Below are 20509 nucleotides of genomic sequence, written 5' to 3' on the forward strand. Positions count from 1 at the left end.
ATTGTGAGGAATGACATTTCTAAGGGCCCTTGTCCTCTGAAATGCAATAAGCGTATGCTTGTTAAAGAGAGGGATTTCTAGAATATAGAGGACAGTTGAGTCAGCTTTCTCAACATTTGGACATTTAATTGGATACTGACATTTTGATTTCATGATATACTGACATATTTCACAACACAAAAGGGCAACAAAAAGCAAATGTGTCTGAAAGACTGTTATCCCCATTTTTGTGCCCCAAATGGTCGCTCAGAACGATCATACCTCCATCATTTGCTCAGTTCTGTCCCAAATGGCAAGATCTATCTTTTATTTTTTTAATCTGAATCATGAGGGATTCATCTAGGTACATGTGTCCAGTCTGTAGCTCTGTGCTTGCATCCTTGCTGTACCTAATCCTCATCTGGTGGCTCAGTTCTAATACCTGGCTTTCACCTCGTAACCACACTTAGCCTCATAGACCCCCACTACCCCTTACACATTTGCAGAGCACTTACTATGAGCTAGGCACTATTTTAAGTATTTTACATTTACTAACCCTTCTAATCCTACATGACTACTATCAGTAGAAACTATTGTTATCTCCAATTGACAGTGAGGAAACTCAGGAACAGGAAAGCTAACTAAGTTTTCTCAATTTCATGCAGCTGGTAAGTAGCAGAGCTGAGATTCACTCAAGTCATCTGACCGCAAAGTCAACACTCTTGTCCCCAGGGCAATATTATGTCAATAGTGAAGACCTGGGGCTCTGGTCTCTGCTCCTGAGTTATTCTTCCAGCAACAAATCTTACTTTAATATCTGTATAGTGCTTCATATTTCAAAATGATTTCATCTCCATGACCATATTTGTTCCTGTGGCCACTATATGAGACAGGATGAGTCTGAGGAAACTGTGGTTCACAAGAGTACACAGGGGGCAGTGAATGGTAGAATCAAAACTTAAATCTGGCTCTTTGACTACATTCTTTTTACTACCCCCATGATTCTGGGGCTTAGAAAACGAAGATATCCATGAGGTGTGGACTTTCTGATGCAGATGGGGCCTGACCAAAACCTTGAATTGTAGGTAGCTCTTAGACTGAGGGAAAAAAGGATGAAGAAATAGAGAATAAAAGAAAAAAATAATAGAAAAAGGAGATGAGAGAGGATGGCTTCTGGATACATTATAATTAAATAAATGAACGGACTTGGTAGTGGTTCGGATATCGAGAGCAAAGGAAAAGTTAGAAGCAAAATTGACTCCAAGGTTTCAAATGTGAGAAACGAGGAGACCGTTAATGTCATTCACAGAAACAAATGAAAAGAAAGGGGAAGTGGTTTGACATAAAGCTGTGAGTTTGGCTATAATCATGATGAATATCGAGTGATCCTTGGACATACAGTGGGAAAATGTATAGCAGATGGAAAAGATAAGATGTGGAAATGGATGTCTTAGAGGTATCCACTTAGAGGTGATATTTAAAACTAAGGGTTGATGATAAGTTACAGAGAAAGGAAAAACGTAATAGGTTATAGGCTAAATAAATGCTAAACCTTTGAGGGAAACCCAAACTTAAGGAAGAGAAAATGAAAAATAGACAAGAGAGGAAGTGGTAGAAAAGTAGTTGAATAAATAGTATAGAGTCATGGACAACAAGGAAAGAGAAAATTTAAGAACTAGGAATTGATCATGTGTGTCACATACAGTCAAGGGAATTAATAAGATGAGAATTTGGAAAAGTATTCCTTATAGCCCTTATCACACTTGTAATGAAGTATTTGGGTGAGTTAACGTCCTTCCTAACTAGACTGGAGGTACATAAAGGCAGACTTAAGTGTTCCCTGCTGTAACTTCAGTGCTCAGCAATGCCTGATGCATATGTGTCACTAAATAAATATTTATTGAATGGATGAATGAATAAATAAATAAATAAACGTACTTGGATTTCCTAGCAGCACTACAGGTGACCCTTGGAAGTACAGTGTCAATAAAGTGATCAAGATTGATTTTATGTCATAGAGGAATTTGAAAGAAAGATTTTAAAAGAGAAAGTGAGGCAGTAGGGTATGTTTTATTAATCACTTCTTAGAGAAATGTTTTTGTTAAAAGGAGAGAGAGACCAGATCAAGTGAATTTTCTATCCTAGTACACTACATATTTATTATATTTTGTTCCTCTAAGAGCTCCTCCCTATTTTAGATAATCTTCCAGAACGTAAGGTAGCCACAGCAGTTGCTAACTCCGCAAGTAACAGAAGCACCATCTGCTTTTTTGCTGTCTTCAGTAAAATCAAAAGTCCATGGGCTGAGTATGATATTAGATGTAGAGAAACAGAGGTAAAAGGAAATGATGATACTCCCCACAGAAAGAGATAACCAGGAATGGAACCAGGTTGAAGAGAAGTTCTGTGAAATCATGGAAAATGTGTGAATGTATATAGAGGGGTGAGAGAGAAAGAGGATGAGAGAGCACATACAAGTAAGATATGAATGTACAAAAGCATATTTACAAGTAGATTATAAGTAGAATGCATTAAAGATGATTAGCTAAGTGCTTACGCAGGCTGGCAAAATAGTCATAATATATATCATCATATAATAGAGCTTAAGTAAAATGAACTGCTCATTTTACATATTAAAGCTGCATTTCCTTTTCCTTCCCTTAACATACTAAATAATAATGCGGAAGTAATTTCAACAAAAATATTAAATGTGCCTCCAAAAGAAAAGAGGTAGAAACTCAATAATTTTATTCACCAAACCTATCAGAAGACTTTAATGAGTCTGAAAAAATAGAAGGATAACATACCTAATACCCAAACTTAAAATAGCAAAGAATTTCAGGAAATCATAAATACATAGAAAAAGCATGATTCAACAACTAAAAGGCCAGTAAGACATTTTCTCAGATATTAGTTCCCCACATGTAAATATGCATGTATATGTGGGTATGTACATATATATACTGAGGGATGCAAGGACCAATTTAAGGATTTCACTAGAGTCAAATAAAATGGCTTCATGCATTTAAGACCTAGGGTATGAATTGTAACACTTTTGTGTGTAAGCTGTTGTCCAAATAACATATAAACAACTTATTATAAAATGAAAAAATTAAATACTTAATTCCTGTGTTTAAAATACTTTTTAAGGAGACTACTACTTAAGTAGCCTAAATGCATTATTACATGTAAACAATATTTTATACTATTTTGAATCAAATGCTATAAATATACAACTCCTGTCTTCTCCAGGCATATGCTTTTCTCCAAGCATACACATATATTTAGAACAAACAGAAGTTATGTATTAATAGTTGTAAAATTACATTTTTCATTTAAATGAGGAAGATAGTATTGGTAATTAAAACAATCTATATTAAGGATAAATTTTTTAAACCCTGATGCATCTTTTCAGAGTATATTAGTGTTCACAGTTAATATCTCATTTCTGTAAGCTGTTGCAATATCATATTCATGTTGAAATTATTACAGGGTTTTCAGACTTTATTAATCCTTCTACTGAATTTATATCCATACTGGATATTTGTCCTTATCAAAAACCGAACTGAATGTAATAACAATTAAATAATTCCAAATGAAACATCTAAGTTTTCTAATAAATGAAAGAAATTCAGAGCAAGAGGACCATCTATGTTAGAGATGTGAGAGGTTTATATAGACAGGTGTAAGAGATTTATAGCAAAATGATGCAACACTTCTGCTGTGAATTTGACTTTTTTGTCACTAGAAGGCATATTTGTTGCTGGAGGCACTCACTCTTCAGTAGAACCTAGTGCAATGCTTCACTTTGTAGATAGAATCAAGTGTTAATAACAAAAAGATACTTATATTTCCCTCCTCAATCCATTAAACTCATAGCGACCAGTGGCCAAAATGTCCCTTCTGTATGTATTTATCCCTTTTTTATTGTAAAATCCAATATCGAATGGTGGAAGGAGCTGTTTTCTTCCTGACCAGCAAATCCCAGTATTCCCCCACTACACACAAAATACAGAAATCAAGAAATCAGATATCACATTGGAGATCCCTAAACACATTAGTCTTACCTTAATCTGAAGGTTAGACTGTTTTTGTGGGCTTATTTTTCTCTCAGACACACAAACTGTAGAATGCTGGACTACTTGACCCTTGTGAACTACTTGGAGCAAGAACTTGAAAAACCAGCCTCTCATATTCCCACAATCTGTTTACACATTGAACACACCCAGTAGCACAGAGTAATGCTTATCTGTTGCAGACAGCTATTCCAAGAAGAAGGCAGTATCTCTAAAGCTGAGCTTTCAAAAAGGAATGTCTCTGTTGATCAGCAGGGGAAAGGTAACAGGTTTCATCAAAAGCACATTTAAAAACATTTTTGACATGAAGTATTTTTTACACCAGTGTTTTAAAGGTGATTCACTCTTTTAATATTCTTCTACCCCTGGAAAACTCTATTCTCAAAAAACCTGGGAAAAATGTAATAATAACAATGAACACATGTGTGCCAGGCACTGTTGTAAGTGCTTTACATATATCATCTCCAATAATTCTCCAAATGTATTAGGTATGTACTATTATTATCCCCATATTACAATTGAACAAGCTAAGTAGCCTGCCAACAGTCACCTAGTTAGTAAGTGCTGGAGTCAAACGTTAAATCCAGGCACTTAATAACCATAGTCCAGGTATCTAATCATAGCACTGTACTATGTATGTATGACTTTTAGAAGACAAATGTGTAACAGTATGTGAATTCTCAGATGAACATTAGAGAATGAGTGAGGTTTTCTCAGTGCTTGTACGATACTGAATCTTTAGTTGAAGTAATTGAAATTTTTGTTGAGATTACTGCCCCCAAGATGATTACCCATTTACGTTACCATAGCCAGGTCCCTTTTAGCTGCAGCGGGGAACCCCAAAGGTGGTGTCCTGGAGAATCGAAAACATGAGTCCAGCTTGAGGTACCAAGAGAGTTATTACTTTCTTATGTTAAAAAACTCATACCAGAGAAGTCAATACAACACCTTTAAAAAGCTTTAGAGATATATGTTTTGTTCTGTTTTTTTCAGATTGGATGATTACTTTTGATCTGTCTTCAAGCTCACTTGACTCTAGTCATCTCCAAACTAACGTGAGCCCATCTAGTGTGTTATTAATTTCAGTTACTATAATTTTTTAAGTTCTAAAATTTCCATGTGGTTATTTTCATAGTTTCCATTTATCTGCTGAAATTCACTATCTGTACATTCATAAAGATCATATTTTCCTTTCATTCTTTGAAACTATTTTCTGTTTGTTCTTTGAACACATAATAATTGATTTAGTCTTTTTCTATGAAGTTTAACAACTGGACATTTTTGGATCTGTTTTTATTGATTTCTTTTTACAATGGTAGGTGATATTTTCTTGTTTCTTTGCATGTTGAATTTTTTACTGTATATTGGACAATGGGGATCATATAGTGTAAAGACTGAGTTCTGCTATCTCTCTCTGAGGAGTATTAATATTTGTTCTATTAATATTTGGCATTTCCATAGAATTGGTTTGGTTTTGCTAATGTAGTTATGCAGAAAGCCTAAGGTCCTTTCCAAGCCTGATGAATTTGGGGAGAGCAACCTACAAATTCTATCTCCCCTGTAGATCTTGTAAGGGCTGACTTTTAGGATTTTTTATTTGTAATTTTTATGGAAAAATAAAAGGTGTATATATTTATGGGTTACAGAGATATTTTGATACAGGCTTGCAATTTATAAAGATCACATCAGGGTAAATGGGGTATCCATAGCCTCAAGCAATTATCCTTTGTGTTACAAACAATACAATTGTACTCTCTTCATTATTTTAAAATGCACAATTAAATTATTCTTTTTTTACTATAGTCACCCTGTTTTACTAAGAAATACTATGTCTTATTCATTCTTTCTATTTTTGTACCCATTAATCCTCCCTACTTCCCCCCAGCACCTCACTACCCTTCCCAGCCTCTGGTCACCATCTTTTTACTCTCTATCTCCATGAGTTCAATTATCTTAGTTTTCAGCTCCCACAAGTAAGTGAGAATATGCAATTTTTTTTTTTCTGTGTCTGGCTTATTTGACTTGACATAATGACTTTCAGTTCCATCCATGTTGTTGCAAACAACAGAATCTCATTCTTCTTTATAGATGGTAGCACTCCATTGTGTATATGTACCAGAGTTTCTTTATCCATTCATCTGTTGATGGACATTTATATTGCTTTCAAATTTTGTCTATTGTAAAGAGTGCTGCAGTAAACATGGGCATGCAGATATCTCTTGAATATACTGGTTTCCTTTCTTTTGGGTATATCCTTAGCAGTGGGATTGCTGGATCATATGGTAGCTCTATTTTGAATTTTTTGAGGAACCTCCAGACTGTTCTCCATGCAATTGTACTATTTAAATCTAAGGCCTCAAACTATGAAACAACAAAAAGAAAACATTGGGAAACCTCTCTAGGACATTTGACTGGGCAAGAATTTATTGAGTAATACCCCACAAGCACAGGCAACCAAAGCAAACAGGGACAAATGGGATCACATCAAGTTAAAAAGCTCCTGCATAGCAAAGGAAACAATCAACAAAGTGAAGAGCCAACCTACAGAGCAGGAGATAATATTTGCAAACTACCAATCTGACAAGGGATTAATAACCAGAATAATATACAAGGAGCTCAAATAACTCTATAGGGAAAAATCTAATGATCTGATTTAAAAACTGGCAGGGGATCTCAATAGACATTTCTCAAAAGAAGACATACGAACTGCAAAAAGGCATATGGAAAGGTGCTAAACATCAGTGATTATCAGAGAAATGCAAATCAAAACTACAATGAGATGTCATCTTAAAATGGCTTATACCCAAAATGTTAAAGCTAAATGGCTTATACTCAAAAGAAAAGCAATGACAAATGCTGGTGAGGATTTAGAGAAAAGGGAACACTTGTACACTGTTGGTGTGAATATAAATTAGTACAACCACTCTAGAGAATAGTTTGAAGGTTCCTCCAAAAACTCAAAATAGAGCTATTATATGATCCAACAATCCCACTGCTGGGTGTATAACTAAAAGAAAGGAAATCAGTATATCCAAGAGATATCTGCACTCCCATGTTTATTGCAGCACCATTTACAACAGACAAAATTTGAAAACAACCTATATGTCCATCAACAGATGGATAAAGAAAATGTGGTACATATACACAATGGAGTACTACCAAGCCATAAAGAAGAGTGAGATCCTATCATTTGCAACAACATGGAAGGAACTGGAGGGCATTGTGTTAAGTGAAATAGGCCATTCACAGATTGACAAATTTCACATGTTCTCACTTATTTGTGGGAACTAAAAATTGAAATATTTGAAGTCGTGGGGACAAGAGTAGAAGGATGTTTACCAGAGGCTAGGAAGGGTAGTAGGGTGCTGGAAGGGAAGTTGGGAGGGTTAATGGGCGCAAAAAATAGAAAGAATAAATAAGACATTAATTCTTTCTATTTTTTCCATGCTAGTATTTGCTAGCACAATAGAGTGACTATAGTCAAAAATAATTTAATTGTACATTTTAAAATGACTATGAGAGTATAACTGGATTGTTTGTAACACAAGGGATAAATTCTTGAAGTCATGGATACCCCATTTACCCTGATGTGATGATTACGTATTGAAGACCTATATCAAAATATCTCATGTTGATACGGGAGGAGGGCAGGGAAGTGCTGGGTAAGGGAGGGTGTGGTCTCTGGCTAGGGCTCCACCCCCGGGCCTGTGACCAAGAACCTAGGTGAGGACAGGCATTTTTTCCTACCCAAATGTTGCATTTCCCAAGACCACACTGGCCCACCACACCCCCATCCTGTGCTTATAAAAACCCCAAGACCTTTGCAGGTAGAGACACAAGCAGCTGGACGTCAAGAGGAGCACGCTGGCAGAGCACACCGACAGGCACTGGCAGATGCTGGCGGGTTGGCAGGCCATTGACCAGCAGAACAATGTGGAGTTTGGCTGGGGTGGTAGGAGGAGAACCCGGCCACTGAGCGGGTCTGGCTCCAGGGGAAACCCAACTTCCCACTCCATCTCCCTTCTGGCTTCCCTATCTGCTGAGAGCTACTTCCCCTCAATAAAACCTTGCACCTTGCACTCATTCTCCAAACCCATGTGTAATCCAATCCTTCCAGTACACCAGGGCAAGAAACCCCAGGATACAGAAAGACCTCTGTCCTTGCGATAAGTCAGTGGGCCTAATTGAGCTGACTAACAGAAGCTACCTACAGACGGCTAAACTGAAAGAGCTTACTGTAACACATGCCCACTGAGGCTTCATCTGTAAACAGTCACCTTTAGACACTGCCGTGGGGTCAGAGCCCCACAACCTACATCTGCATGCTCCCCTAGGGGTTTGAGCAGCAGGGCACTAAAGGAGTGAGCCACACTCCCATTACAGGCCTGTGAGGGGGACAAGGGAACTTTTCCCATTTCTATGTAACCCATAAATATATACACCTACTAGGTACCCATAACATTTTTTAAAAAATTGACTTTTTGGGCATGGGCTCATCATATCACCCCATAACCACATTTAAGACAATGTTAGTGGACACAGTCAGAATTTCCAGAACACCTTAACTGAGAAGTATTTGTGTTCACACCATGGTTACACAATGTCCAGTGGAACAAGACGTAGGTTTGCAAAGTCTAAGGACCCGTATTATAAAATCAGCCATTTTCTCCCAACCTGTCTGGGCTTCCCCAAATAAAACACAAGTGAAAGTTCTCGAGAGTGAGTTGTTAAGTGAGAGTATTGTCAAGACTCACTATCAAGAGTGAGAGCTCAAAAGTTCTTGTGAGTGCTTTCCTAGAAATCCAAGAGACCCCCCAATATCTTGACATTGAACACATGAGCTTCTTTTTCCCAGAAGAGAATATTAAACACCTTCTATCTTGAGGACTATTTCTAAGGATAAAGGAGAGGAAAGAGCTTCAACAACAGGTGGGATGAACAGCTCTCATCCCTGCTTCGACCTTGAAAGAGCTGATTATCATCTTTGGGCCACAGTGGTCTCAGCTGTAAAATGGAGACCTTAGAAAAAAGTTTGGTCCCTTTTTACCCATTTTCAGTAGATTCTTTCTTAGGAAAAGAGCATAGTCTGGTAACTATATACCTCGGGAAGACCTTTGAAATAATTTTTTCAACCTCATTTTACAGCCACAGAAGCTGATGGTCCCCCAAGTAAATTCTACTGAGGGGACCAGAAGCCAGCTCTTCTGCCCCTCCTTTCACTATTTTCCTCTTTCTTGGCATGAAGACTCCCCTTCACAGTTGAGCTGGTGAATTATTTTCATCCTACATTTCAGAATGCAAGTAACTCCCCACCACAGTGTATAACCTGCCTCCCTGATGCTAACTGGTTTCCTTTACTAGAGTTTGCTTTAATAAGTTAGAGATATTTCCCCATAGTTATTCTAGAACATTAAGAGGAACCAATCTTTTACTCTCATAAAGTCCTTTGGAAGACACACGTTAAGAAAATGCCAAATGCAGATTCTATTTATTGCCTTTCATTACATTTAAATCATACAATACAATAAATTCACTATTCCAGTGTTATACACACTGTGATTTCAGGAACAGTGTATGGCTACAAACTTTTTTATTACTGATTGATTGCAACAGGTACAGGAATTGAATACCACCATTCAGGATCCTTTATAGAAATTTGTCTTTGCCACACATTTAAGTGAGTGAGGTCATCTTATTGGACAGAGTGTATACCAGTCTGAGTGTTGTTAAACTCCAGTGATGATTCAATGGTGAGCCATACACTAGTCATGCACAATAGGACCACATATCATCTCTAAATTAAACAGAACATGAAAAACAGAAAATGGTGGCTTTACACCATACATAGTCTGAGGAGTGCTGCACTGCACTATACTAATTCGAGAAGGAACCCTTCTGAACATTAGAGTTGGAGATTTAAATTACAGTGAGAATAATGAACTCATCTGTAGGAGCCAGGCAGGTACTTTAAGGAATGGGATGAGTCAGTAATTGGATACAATAGGGAAGAGTAAGTGTTGTGGGATCTATTTTTTTTTTTTTTTTTTTTGAGATGGAGTCTTGCTCTGTCGCCCAGGCTGGAGTGCTGTGGCCGGATCTCAGCTCACTGCAAGCTCCGCCTCCCGGGTTCCCGCCATTCTCCTGCCTCAGCCTCCCGAGTAGCTGGGACTACAGGCGCCCGCCACCTCGCCCGGCTAGTTTTTTGTATTTTTTAGTAGAGACGGGGTTTCACCGTGTTAGCCAGGATGGTCTCGATCTCCTGACCTCGTGATCCGCCCGCCTCGGCCTCCCAAAGTGCTGGGATTACAGGCGTGAGCCACTGCGCCCGGCCTGTGTTGTGGGATCTTTAGGGTGTCGTTTTTCTGGCCAGAAATCTCTGTGGCAGGTGGCACCTTTGTCTGAGTTTTGCTCAGTCCTGCTGGGCTCGTTTTGCCCACTCAGCCTGGCAGGCTGTGCTTGGCTCATGTTACCAGCCTGGGTCCCACATCTGCCAAGGGGAAGTAAGGTATGGAACGGCAAGGGGTGTGTGAGCAAGCATGGGGTTCAGCCACCGCACATAGTCAGACATGCCAGCTGCTGCAACAGGGCAGGCAGGCAGCTCCAGATGCCAGAACAGGTGCCGGCTCTCTGTGAGGCTGCCACTGGACCAGAAGCACGACAAGCAGCTTCCACAGCTGGCACCGGGAAACATGGTGGCACCCGGAAGTTTGGAGATGCCAGTGAACCACAGGGCCCCAAAGAGGGAGTGACAGCCCTTGCTCAAGGAGTTCCCAGGTCTGGGCTCCCCGAAGGGGCAAAACTCTTCTCTCCTTCTCTCTGCCTGCAACATGGCAAGCAAGGGGCATGTTTCAACCCTGTTCGTGTTAAAGCTCTTTTAGCCCCACCATTTGACGGGTCCTGAGTTCTTGTCTTGTGACCAGGAAGAATGAGGTACACAGACAAGTGGAGGGTGAGCAAGACAAAGGGGAGCTTTACTGAGCAATAGAAGAGCTCAGTCTCCCACAGAGGGGCAGCTTCTTTCTGCAGCAAAGGTGTCCTGATGAGTGTTCAGCTTCTAGCAGAGAGGAGACCCTGGAGGGGGAAGCTCCTCACTGTAGGCAGGTCTTCCTGTCATCTTCCCAGCTCTCAGCAGAGAGGAGGACCTGGGGCAGCTAGCTCCTCTCTGCAGCTGGTGGTCCCAACATTTGTTCAGCTCTGGCTGAGTCCTCTGACTTTTAAGGGCCTCAGAGGGGAGGAAGTGCATGCTGACTGGCCCATGGGTGGCCATGGGTGGGCCCAGATAAAGCACCACAAATTCCCGCTCCGGTCTGTAGGACTGGCAGTCCAGCCCCCAGCCTTCAGGCCCTTCCTGGCCTGAACATGGGGCCTCACTGTGGATCTTCCACCTAGGAACCTGTCTGCCTCATGCCGCCGTTCATGGCACCCAGGCTGTAGGTGCCAGGGGATGTCTGCAGGCCAGCACCGAGCTGCCCTTGACTCCCCTCATTGGCTTCCTTCCTATGCTTGTCAGAGCCCAAGATCTGGAGGGGGCTAAGGCAGCAGTGAACTGGTGTGTCAGCACTGCCTCAAGCATGTGCGCACGTGGCCTGGCTGTGACAGCACCCGGGATCAGCCCTGACTTTGCTTTGAGATTGGAGTGGGCACTGACAGCAGGGAGAAGCTAAGCAGTGGAAGCAGACATTTCCAAGAGGGTAGGTATGCCTGGGTCTGCAGCCGCGATTTGGGTGGCTGCAGCTGTGTCTGGGAGGGCAAGACTCTTGCCTGCTCCATGTAGTGGGAGGCCTGGGTCCACAACCACCGCGCGGGCAGCTGCGGCTGCAACCAGGGAGCTACTGCCACGCCAATCTGAAAGGGACAGGGCTCCCACTTGTCCCCAGCTCCCACCAGCTCCACAAAGTGTGCAGCCCCGATCATGACTCCCTGCTGCAGCTGGCATGATGGCAGCGGCCACCCCAGATGGGTCACCACTGCCATCATGAGGAATGTAGGAAACGAGATATCTCGTCTTAATGGGGTAGGAGCTAATTATTTCTATCTAACTGTAGCCACATATATACTGAGACATTTTGATTTTCTAAGGAAACCTAGAAATTGAAATTTTCAGATGAAAGATCTAGATTTTTCAATGTTGGCAACAAAATAATTTTCCTTAAAAACATCATTGTAGTCCTAATGATCCCATCTGCTGTCCAGAGGAGGTATGTGAGCTGCCGCTTTGTAATCTGAGCATTGGGAAAATGATGTATTAGATGTTCACAGAAGTACCTCTCTTTCCAGACTCCTATTTTGGGAGTAAGAGAGGTACTCTCTAAGGAGTCAGGCCATCTTCCATAGGCTACATCATGTAGGATCTATCGCATAAAGGGAACAGGAGGCCTGGGCCTTCAAAATGCTTTGCTTCCCAAAAGATGCTCTAGGTGGGAGACCAGCCTGATAACCAGGCCTTGTGTTAAAGCCAACAAAAAGTTGCCTTTACCCTCTAAGTCTCCTGCCCTCAGGCTTGACTCTGGGGCTTGTCTCTCTTCACACATGATGTTTTCTGCAGTCTTGACCTGAGTCTGGCACCGGCCTGCCCTGACACGGCTTATGATCACCGGCCTGGTTGGCAGCCACAGTCACCCCAGCCTCTGTCCTTGCCTACTTGGGCGTTAATTTTCACACTCCCAATAGGGCACTGGCCACCAGTGCCGTCCTGTCCACAGGATAAAGGCCAGAGGGACTCCTTCCTCACCTTTCCCTCCCTCCTGTTAGAAATGCACAAAAGGCCTAAACATGGGTGGGCTCACGCCTTCCCAATGGCAGTGATTCTCTCTGCCTCCCCATCTCCCCTGAGTGTAGGATTCCTTGCACGTGTGGAAGGGGGGTCTGGCAGAGTGCTGCATTAGTCTGAAGCTATGCTGGCTGTGGCCCCCCACGATTCCTCTGAAACCCACGAGCACAGCTGAGCACAATTCTTAAAGGGATGGCGGTCACTCCTGCTGGCTGTCCCATGCCCCTTGATTCTGCAGAGAGCTTGCAACAGGGGCTCATCCAAGGTCAACCTCCAAACTCCACCTCAGACATGAAACAGAGTCTGAAAGAGCCCAGAAGCCCGGGTCCTTACAAGGTCAGAGTGACCGTTAGTGTTGACGACTGCATACACTGTAAGGTGACCACCTGACTGCACAGAGGGACTCACCCGCCACGGGCCACCCACCTACTATGGCTTCTCCTGCCTTGAATGAAGTCCTCAGATGTGCATTCCAGTGAAGTATCCAGGACATTATGTCTAGCTCTACAATAAGCCACAGCCATAAGCAACATCAACAGCTTTTGAACACCAGACAGCTACGTAGCCAATATGTCAAGATCTGAGGAAAATACTCAGTTCGCTACCATTACCCATCCTAGAGGCACTCACTTCTGACTGGAGGACACTGGACTAGCAGGAACACATACCCTGAAACCAAAGATGTTTCACTTTGGCAAGGGGAGGGGATGCTGCTGTCACCATGATGTGATCAGCTGAAGGAGACTCGCTACCTGCAGATGCTGGAGAGACGCCTGCTTGCTTCTCAAATGCACAGAGGAGAAAGTGACGATCTGAGCTAAGGCTGGGAATGCTCTATAGCTCTCCATAAGGAATCACCCAGTGGTGGGGTGGGCATCTTCACAATGAGTTGCCTGGGAATATGAGGTTCAGTGGACATCACGTGGCAAGAAAGGCTTCTGGGATTCAGACAAGCACATTTCCCAAATGACCCTAAGGACAACCCCAACACAATCTCCATGTAAATCCCCTGTCCCATGAATTCATGCCAGCCAGTGTGCCCCCCCTCCACCCACCCCTGTGGCCACCGCCCTCTGACTTCAGACCTTTGCTATCCTGAATAAAGCCTCCCGCACCTCAGTCAGAGTCTGCAGCTCCACCCCAGGCCCCAGCATCAGGCTGGGAATTCAGCAAGCCTCAGAGGCCCCCAGCCAACTCCCCGGCCTCACAAGGCCTTCCTGTTCAGAGGCAATGAGGAAGTCTCGGTGTCTTTATCCCAGCCAGTTCCTCCCCACAGGGCCCGTGCCCTCACCACCACCATTGGAAACTGCCCCCTCTGAATCACTGATTCAAACACTCCACACTGGCCACCCCTTCCCCCACTTCAGTTCTCTGGGGATAGTTTCTCCTAGATGTCTCACAGGCACCTCCAACCCAAAGCGGTGGAAACTGAGAGGAGTCAGGAGCACCGTCATGCATTTACACAGTTTAATAGCTTGGGCAGATGGAAGCAACCTGGGGTCTTTCATCTGTGGGAATTTTGGCATTGGGAGGAGGTTGCCGATGAAGTCCTGCACAGCTCCGAAACTCAGGAATCCTTACTCCTCCTTCTCCTCCTCCTCCTCCTCCTCCTCCTTCCCCCCCTCACCGCCACCTCCTCCTCCTCCTCCTGCTCCTTCTCCTCCTCTTCCTCCTCCTCCTCCTCCTCCTCCTCGGGTTGGGGCATTTCTTCTTCCTGAGAGTGGGTGTCATCTTCCAACTCCAAGAGCCATCTGAGCTGTTCATCCTTTTGCAGTGCCCTCTTCACGTGTTCTGGAGTGATGCACACCCTGTGGCTATTCTCGGCCTCCTTGCCCAGCCTTCTCCAGGATGTTGGCTGTCAGGTACTCGAGAACACCAGCCGGGAAAACAGGTGTGGTTGAGCTCAGGCGCCGGGCATACTGACCTTCTCGCAGGCAGCGTTCCAAGTTGCTGGCAGGAAACTGCAGCTCTGCTCTTCTGGAACAGGAAAGGCGTTGTCTCCTAGGCCTACGGAGCGTTTGTTTCCAGCCATGAGGATTGCTGTGTTTTGCCCCAATTGGCACAGCTTGATTTTCCTGCTGGCCTGAGCCTGTCAAGGTACCAGTGCTTATTGCTGCCCACTGTATCCCTATGCTGCAGCCCCTCATTGGTCAGGGGTTGCCTTTGTGACAACCTCCACTTTTTGATGTCATTGGTGTCCATTGGTCTCTGATCAGGCCTCAGCCTAGAAAAGCCTATGAGAGGGACCTGGTTGCCCTAGTAACTGGAGCTTCTTTTTGAAAGGAACCTGGTCGCCCTAGTAACTGGAACTTCTTTCTGAGAGGAACCTGGTCGCCCTAGTAACTGGAACTTCTTTTTGAGAGGAACCTGGTCGCCCTAGTAACTGGAACTTCTTTTTGAGAGGAACCCGGTTGCCTTAGTAGCTGGAACTTCTTTTTAAGGAAAGGCTCATATTTTAACATTTTAGCAAAAAGTTGTCTCAATGAAAGTATTGTCCCGTCTTTAGGACACCACTCCAGATTCTTTAAGTTTAGCCTTGCATTGTCTGTGAGCTAATTTACATTCCCCCTAGAAGCTGTAAGTCACTTACAGTAGTGTTCACGGCCTTGCCCCCGATTTTGCCTCCCTGTATACATTCATGATCAATATTCCTATGTTTATTCTTTGAATTGTCTTTTGAATGGCTTATAATATCTGAAAATTTCCTCATGAGTTAACCGATTGTTTCAACGCATTTCCATATCATAGGTGTTTCAGTGTTACGATTTTACTCTGTTGGAAAATACCTTTTACCTGTTTTTAAAGGTCACAATGTTATACCCAGTGGATTCATCTGTCAGAGCTAGGCAAACTTGGTGACAGAGATGTGTACCTCATGCTCGGTTAAACCCAGCAATGTCTTTGCTTGCCCCATCTAGGTGACTGCAAAGCCCAAATAGGTCTTTGTTCATTGTGTTTTTCGAATTTTAGTTTCAACATTTAATTTTGATTTCAGTATTTGTCTCTACTAATTTTGTATTTTTTGTTGTTGTTGTTGTTCATCGATATTAGGTAACTTATTTGCATTGTTGACCAAATGGTTGGGAATTCAGTTTTAGGATCTGACCATCTGGAGAGTTGTGTAAATGAGTTAATGATTCACAGAAATCCAGTCTGTTGTGTAAAAGACAACAGAAAATCTGGTTTGACGGTCTTTTTATTTGTCCATTTGTCTATTTGTGGCTCAAATCAATTAAGAATTTTATACTCTCTTAGAGGAGAACAGTATATATATATATATATATATATTTGGATCAGAGAACTTTACTGTTTCTATTTACACTTGACTCATGGTTGAAATTGTGGAACTGAAGCTCTAAGCTCTATTTCTCTGTGCCTATATATCTATGTGCTTGTAATTCTGAAATAACTCCACCTCTGATTGTGTGATTATGTAAAGTTTTCCTGCCTCTGGATGGTATTGACGTATTGGATTATAAAGTCTCTTTTGCTTACATAAATTAAATATTCCCAAATTCCTCCTGTCTCTCCACAGGGCTCAGCAGGATGTGGTTCTCACAGCCAGTGGCCTAAGTCCCCAGCGGTCACCTGAGAACCAGGCCCACTGCACCTTAGGGAAGCCTGCCTACAGGTCTGCTGTTAGGGAAGAAAGGAGATGCAGCTGTTTATTAAGGGCGACCTTGTGCATGCACCGTGTGGAGGAGCCGTTTATAGGCACAAGTAGACTCGATTTTGGGAAAACCCACAGATGGAGAGACTCTTATTATCCCCATCTTACACATGAGGAGACCTGCTCAGAGGTAGTAATTGAAGGTCTAATATCACATGTCCAGGAAGTGGTGAACTGGGATCTGAAACCCAGGCCCTCAGCTCCCACTGTGGGAGCTGCCTGTGCAGCCTCTGACCAATCCTCTGTGAAAGGCCAGCAGGCAGCAGACTGTGGCACCCAAGGACCCAAGGAACAGGTGGAAACCTCAAATGCGGGCATTCACAGGCGAGGGGACAGATTGCTACAACGTTTGATGTGACACCTCTTTTAAACTTAGCACAGAGCAGGAAGTTTTGAAAAGGATTGCACATGCTTTAGAGGCCGTCACTTGGGACAGAATTATTTCTATACCTCTTAAAACATGTATTGAGTCACTAATAATTCTTTGGTGCTCTATGCAATATATAGTAATTATAATGAATAGGTATTTAATTTAAAAATGAAATTGTTAATTGTGTTTTAAATGAAATACATATATAATTAAGCTGATTCATTAATAATTAACAACCATTAAGAACTTCTTGAATTGCCCATCTTAGGCCAGATCATAAGTGTTATGTATTATTATGATTTATTTTACCAGTGTCCTGAAGAGAGGACAGAAAGATATATTCACAGCACTAGCTACTAATCCCTGTCTCAAATCCTCTTTCATAATAAGTCAGGGCATAAAGAAATAAGAAATGAAATCCAGCAGGCCATCATTTCTTTTTTGCATTTTTCATCATGGTTTCTCCTTCACTCTCAATCTCCATGTAAAGTCCCTATCCCATGAACTTCATGCCAGCCAGTGTGCCCCCTCTCCACCCGCCCCTGTGGCCACCACCCTCTGCCTCCTGCACCTCAGCCAGAGTCTGCAGCTCCACCCCAGGCCCCAGCATCAGGCTGGGAATTCAGCAAGCCTCAGAGGCCCCCAGCCAACTCCCCGGTCTCACAAGGCCTTCCTGTTCAGAGGCAATGAGGAAGTCTCGGTGTCTTTATCCCAGCCAGTTCCTCCCCACAGGGCCCGTGCCCTCTCTGTCACCGTTGGAAACTGCCCCCTCTAAATCACTGATTCAAACACTCCACACTGGCCACCACTTCCCGCCCCCCCTACTTCAGCTCTCTGGGGATAGCTTCTCCTTGATGTCTCACAGACACCTACAACCCAAAGAGACGGAAACTGGAAGGAGTCAGAAACATACTCATGGATTTACATCCTTTAGTAGCACTTGTTGATGACAGCAGCAGATATTCCTCAGCTGTGACACATTTTTGCCCTGGCTAAGCCTGTGAGGATCCCCTCAAGGCTCTGGGACCCAGTCTTCAGTCATTCTTTCCGGATTTGGGCATCTCATCAAACACAAAGCGGGTTCCATCACTCTCAGTGCGGTGGGGCTCATGGTGGTTGTCCACTTCTCTCTCCCCATCTTGTGAAGTGTTGCGCATTCTGCCATTGTTGATGACCTCCAAGCCTACCTGCTCCACGATGTAGTCAGCAAGGCAATCGAGCAGGGTAAGGAGGATATTTATTGTGGAGGAACTCTGGCTTTGGGCATCTTGTTCATCTTGCACAACTCGGTCCACGAAGCTCATAGGGACCCGCAGCTCATTTCTAGACCGGTCTTGAGTCTGGTTGTTATTTGTAGAGGAGTTCTTACGGTTATTTTTCTCTGACATGATATTTGCTGGGTTTGGCTCTGATCAGCTCTGCTTGATTCTCCAGCTCAAGTAGGTCTCTGAGGACACTGGTGCTGCCTATTGTATCCCTCTGCTCCAGGCCCTGATTGGTCAGGGAGCTAGCTGCCTTTGTGACATCCGTAGGCTTTGTGATTTCATTGGTGTCCACTGGTCCCTGATCAGACCTCAGCTTAGAAATGTCTGTGACACTGATCTAGTCACCCTAATGACTGAACCCTGATTTTGAGGGAACTATAACTCTCTACCTGATTTTGACATTATAAAAACAAAAGTGTTTTTCAATGGAAAACTTTTCTCTATCTTTAGGACACCACTGCAGGTTATCTGATTCTAGCCTTACATTATCTGTGAAGTCTTTTATAGCCTTTTGTTAGTTGTAGGCTGCTGATACATGTACAGTATATTCTTTAGTAGAGGTTCAGTTGGTCTTCACCTTATGAAACCAGTTTTGCCTCCATGTGCACAATCATTTAATATTACTGATGAATATTCCCATATTGACTCTTTGGTTTCCCTTTAGAAGCAGTCATAACATCTTTTTCTTTTAGCATGTGTTCATTTCGTATCTGTATGAGTGTCATGATTTTACCCTATTTGAAAAATGCATTTTATTTATTTTTTTTTATTTTTATTTTTTATTATTATACTTTAAGTTCTAGGGTACATGTGCACAATGTGCAGGTTTGTTATATATGTATACATGTGCCATGTTGGTGTGCTGCACCCATTAACTCGTCATTTACATTAAGTATATCTCCTAATGCTATCCCTGCCCCCTCCCCCCTCCCCACAATAGGCCCCGGTGTGTGATGTTCCCCTTCCTGTGTCCAAGTGATCTCATTCTTCAATTCCCACCTATGAGTGAGAACATGCAGCGTTTGGCTTTCTGTTCTTGCGATAGTTTGCTGAGAATGATGGTTTCCAGCTGCATCCATGTCCCTACAAAGGACATGAACTCATCCTTTTTTATGGCTGCATAGTATTCCATGGTGTATATGTGCCACATTTTCTTAATCCAGTCTGTCATTGATGGACATTTGGGTTGATTCCAAGTCTTTGCTATTGTGAATAGTGCCACAATAAACATACATGTGTATGTGTCTTTATAGCAGCATGATTTATAATCCTTTGGGTATATCCCCAGTAATGGGATGGCTGGGTCAAATGGTATTTCTAGTTCTAGATCCTTGAGGAATCGCCACACTGTTTTCCACAATGGTTGAAAAATAAATTTTAATCATTTTTCAATTAATAATAAGATGCTCAATAAGTTTACCTGTCAGTGCCAGGTAAGCAGTTGATAGAGAAGTGCATCTTGTGCTCAGTTTAAGCCCAGATGTGTATTTCTTGTCTCTCCTAGGTGAAGCAAAAGCACAAAGAGATGTTTCTTTTCTATTATTTAATTTTCCTCTCTAGCAATTCTGTGTTTTCCCTTTGACTTTGGTTCATTTATAGCCAATAACTTTGCCATTCCATAGGGGAAAACGTGGAAAGAACAAAAGAGTCTCAAATCCAAACAATTTCAAAATCCAACCATTAGGTTTCAAGGCCTGGGAATATTCTATGACTTGAGACTCCTCCCTTTGATCGCTCTGATCCTATGACTTCACCTGGGGTCATAAATCTGCCCTCTGGCCTCTAGGTTCTGCCCTCAGTCATTGTTCCTTTATTTTGAATGGTAGCATATGTTTACAGCTGAGTAGTTTTATCAGCCTACTTTCTCCTGTCAAATTTTGGGAGTCCTATGGCCTTCTTTCATTTCTTCCTTAATTTGTCCCTTTTAGTCTAAGCTGGCATTGTTTCTGCTGATATAACATTCTCAAAAACTTATAGGTCTTTTAGGTATGTCATGGGGATTCATGTGATTAGACAAGAGGTTTCTTCAAGATCCCTCATAGACAATCCCTTGCTTATTCTGAGAAGCACACCCCATATCTCTTCAAAACACCATCTGTGTGATTGAATACTTTGATCTGTTGATCCCTTAAAGGCACTAGCAAAAGGATGTCTAGCCATGCCCTTGATTTTATCTCTGGAGGATGATTTCGTGGCAATGAATTTCCTAATTTTGGTGTCTTTTTGCAATCTGGATAGGCTGAAAATTTCTCATATCATTGAATCCTGCTTTCTTTTTGCTTAACAGTTCTTCCCTCAATTTATGTCTTTCCTCTAGCATTTTACTATAAGCAGCAATAAAAGCAGGCCATTCATTTAATCCTTTGCATGAAAATCTGC

The 20509-nt window shown here is 42.5% G+C and overlaps 2 protein-coding genes across 2 annotated transcripts in view; both read right to left on the minus strand.

Moving 5' to 3' along the window:
- The window catches only part of SYTL5 (synaptotagmin like 5), a 228208-nt gene that overhangs the window by 121100 nt on the left and 86599 nt on the right, over window positions 1-20509 (minus strand). The window lies entirely within an intron of this gene.
- On the minus strand, window positions 17776-18269 carry HYPM (huntingtin interacting protein M). Its single transcript, XM_025371965.1, has one exon. The coding sequence runs from the start codon at window positions 18251-18253 to the stop codon at window positions 17900-17902; it is 354 nt and encodes a 117-aa protein (XP_025227750.1). The 5' UTR covers window positions 18254-18269; the 3' UTR covers window positions 17776-17899.

The sequence above is a fragment of the Theropithecus gelada genome, chromosome X (genome assembly GCF_003255815.1).
Source record: "Theropithecus gelada isolate Dixy chromosome X, Tgel_1.0, whole genome shotgun sequence".
In the NCBI taxonomy this organism is placed as follows: Eukaryota; Metazoa; Chordata; class Mammalia; order Primates; family Cercopithecidae; genus Theropithecus; species Theropithecus gelada.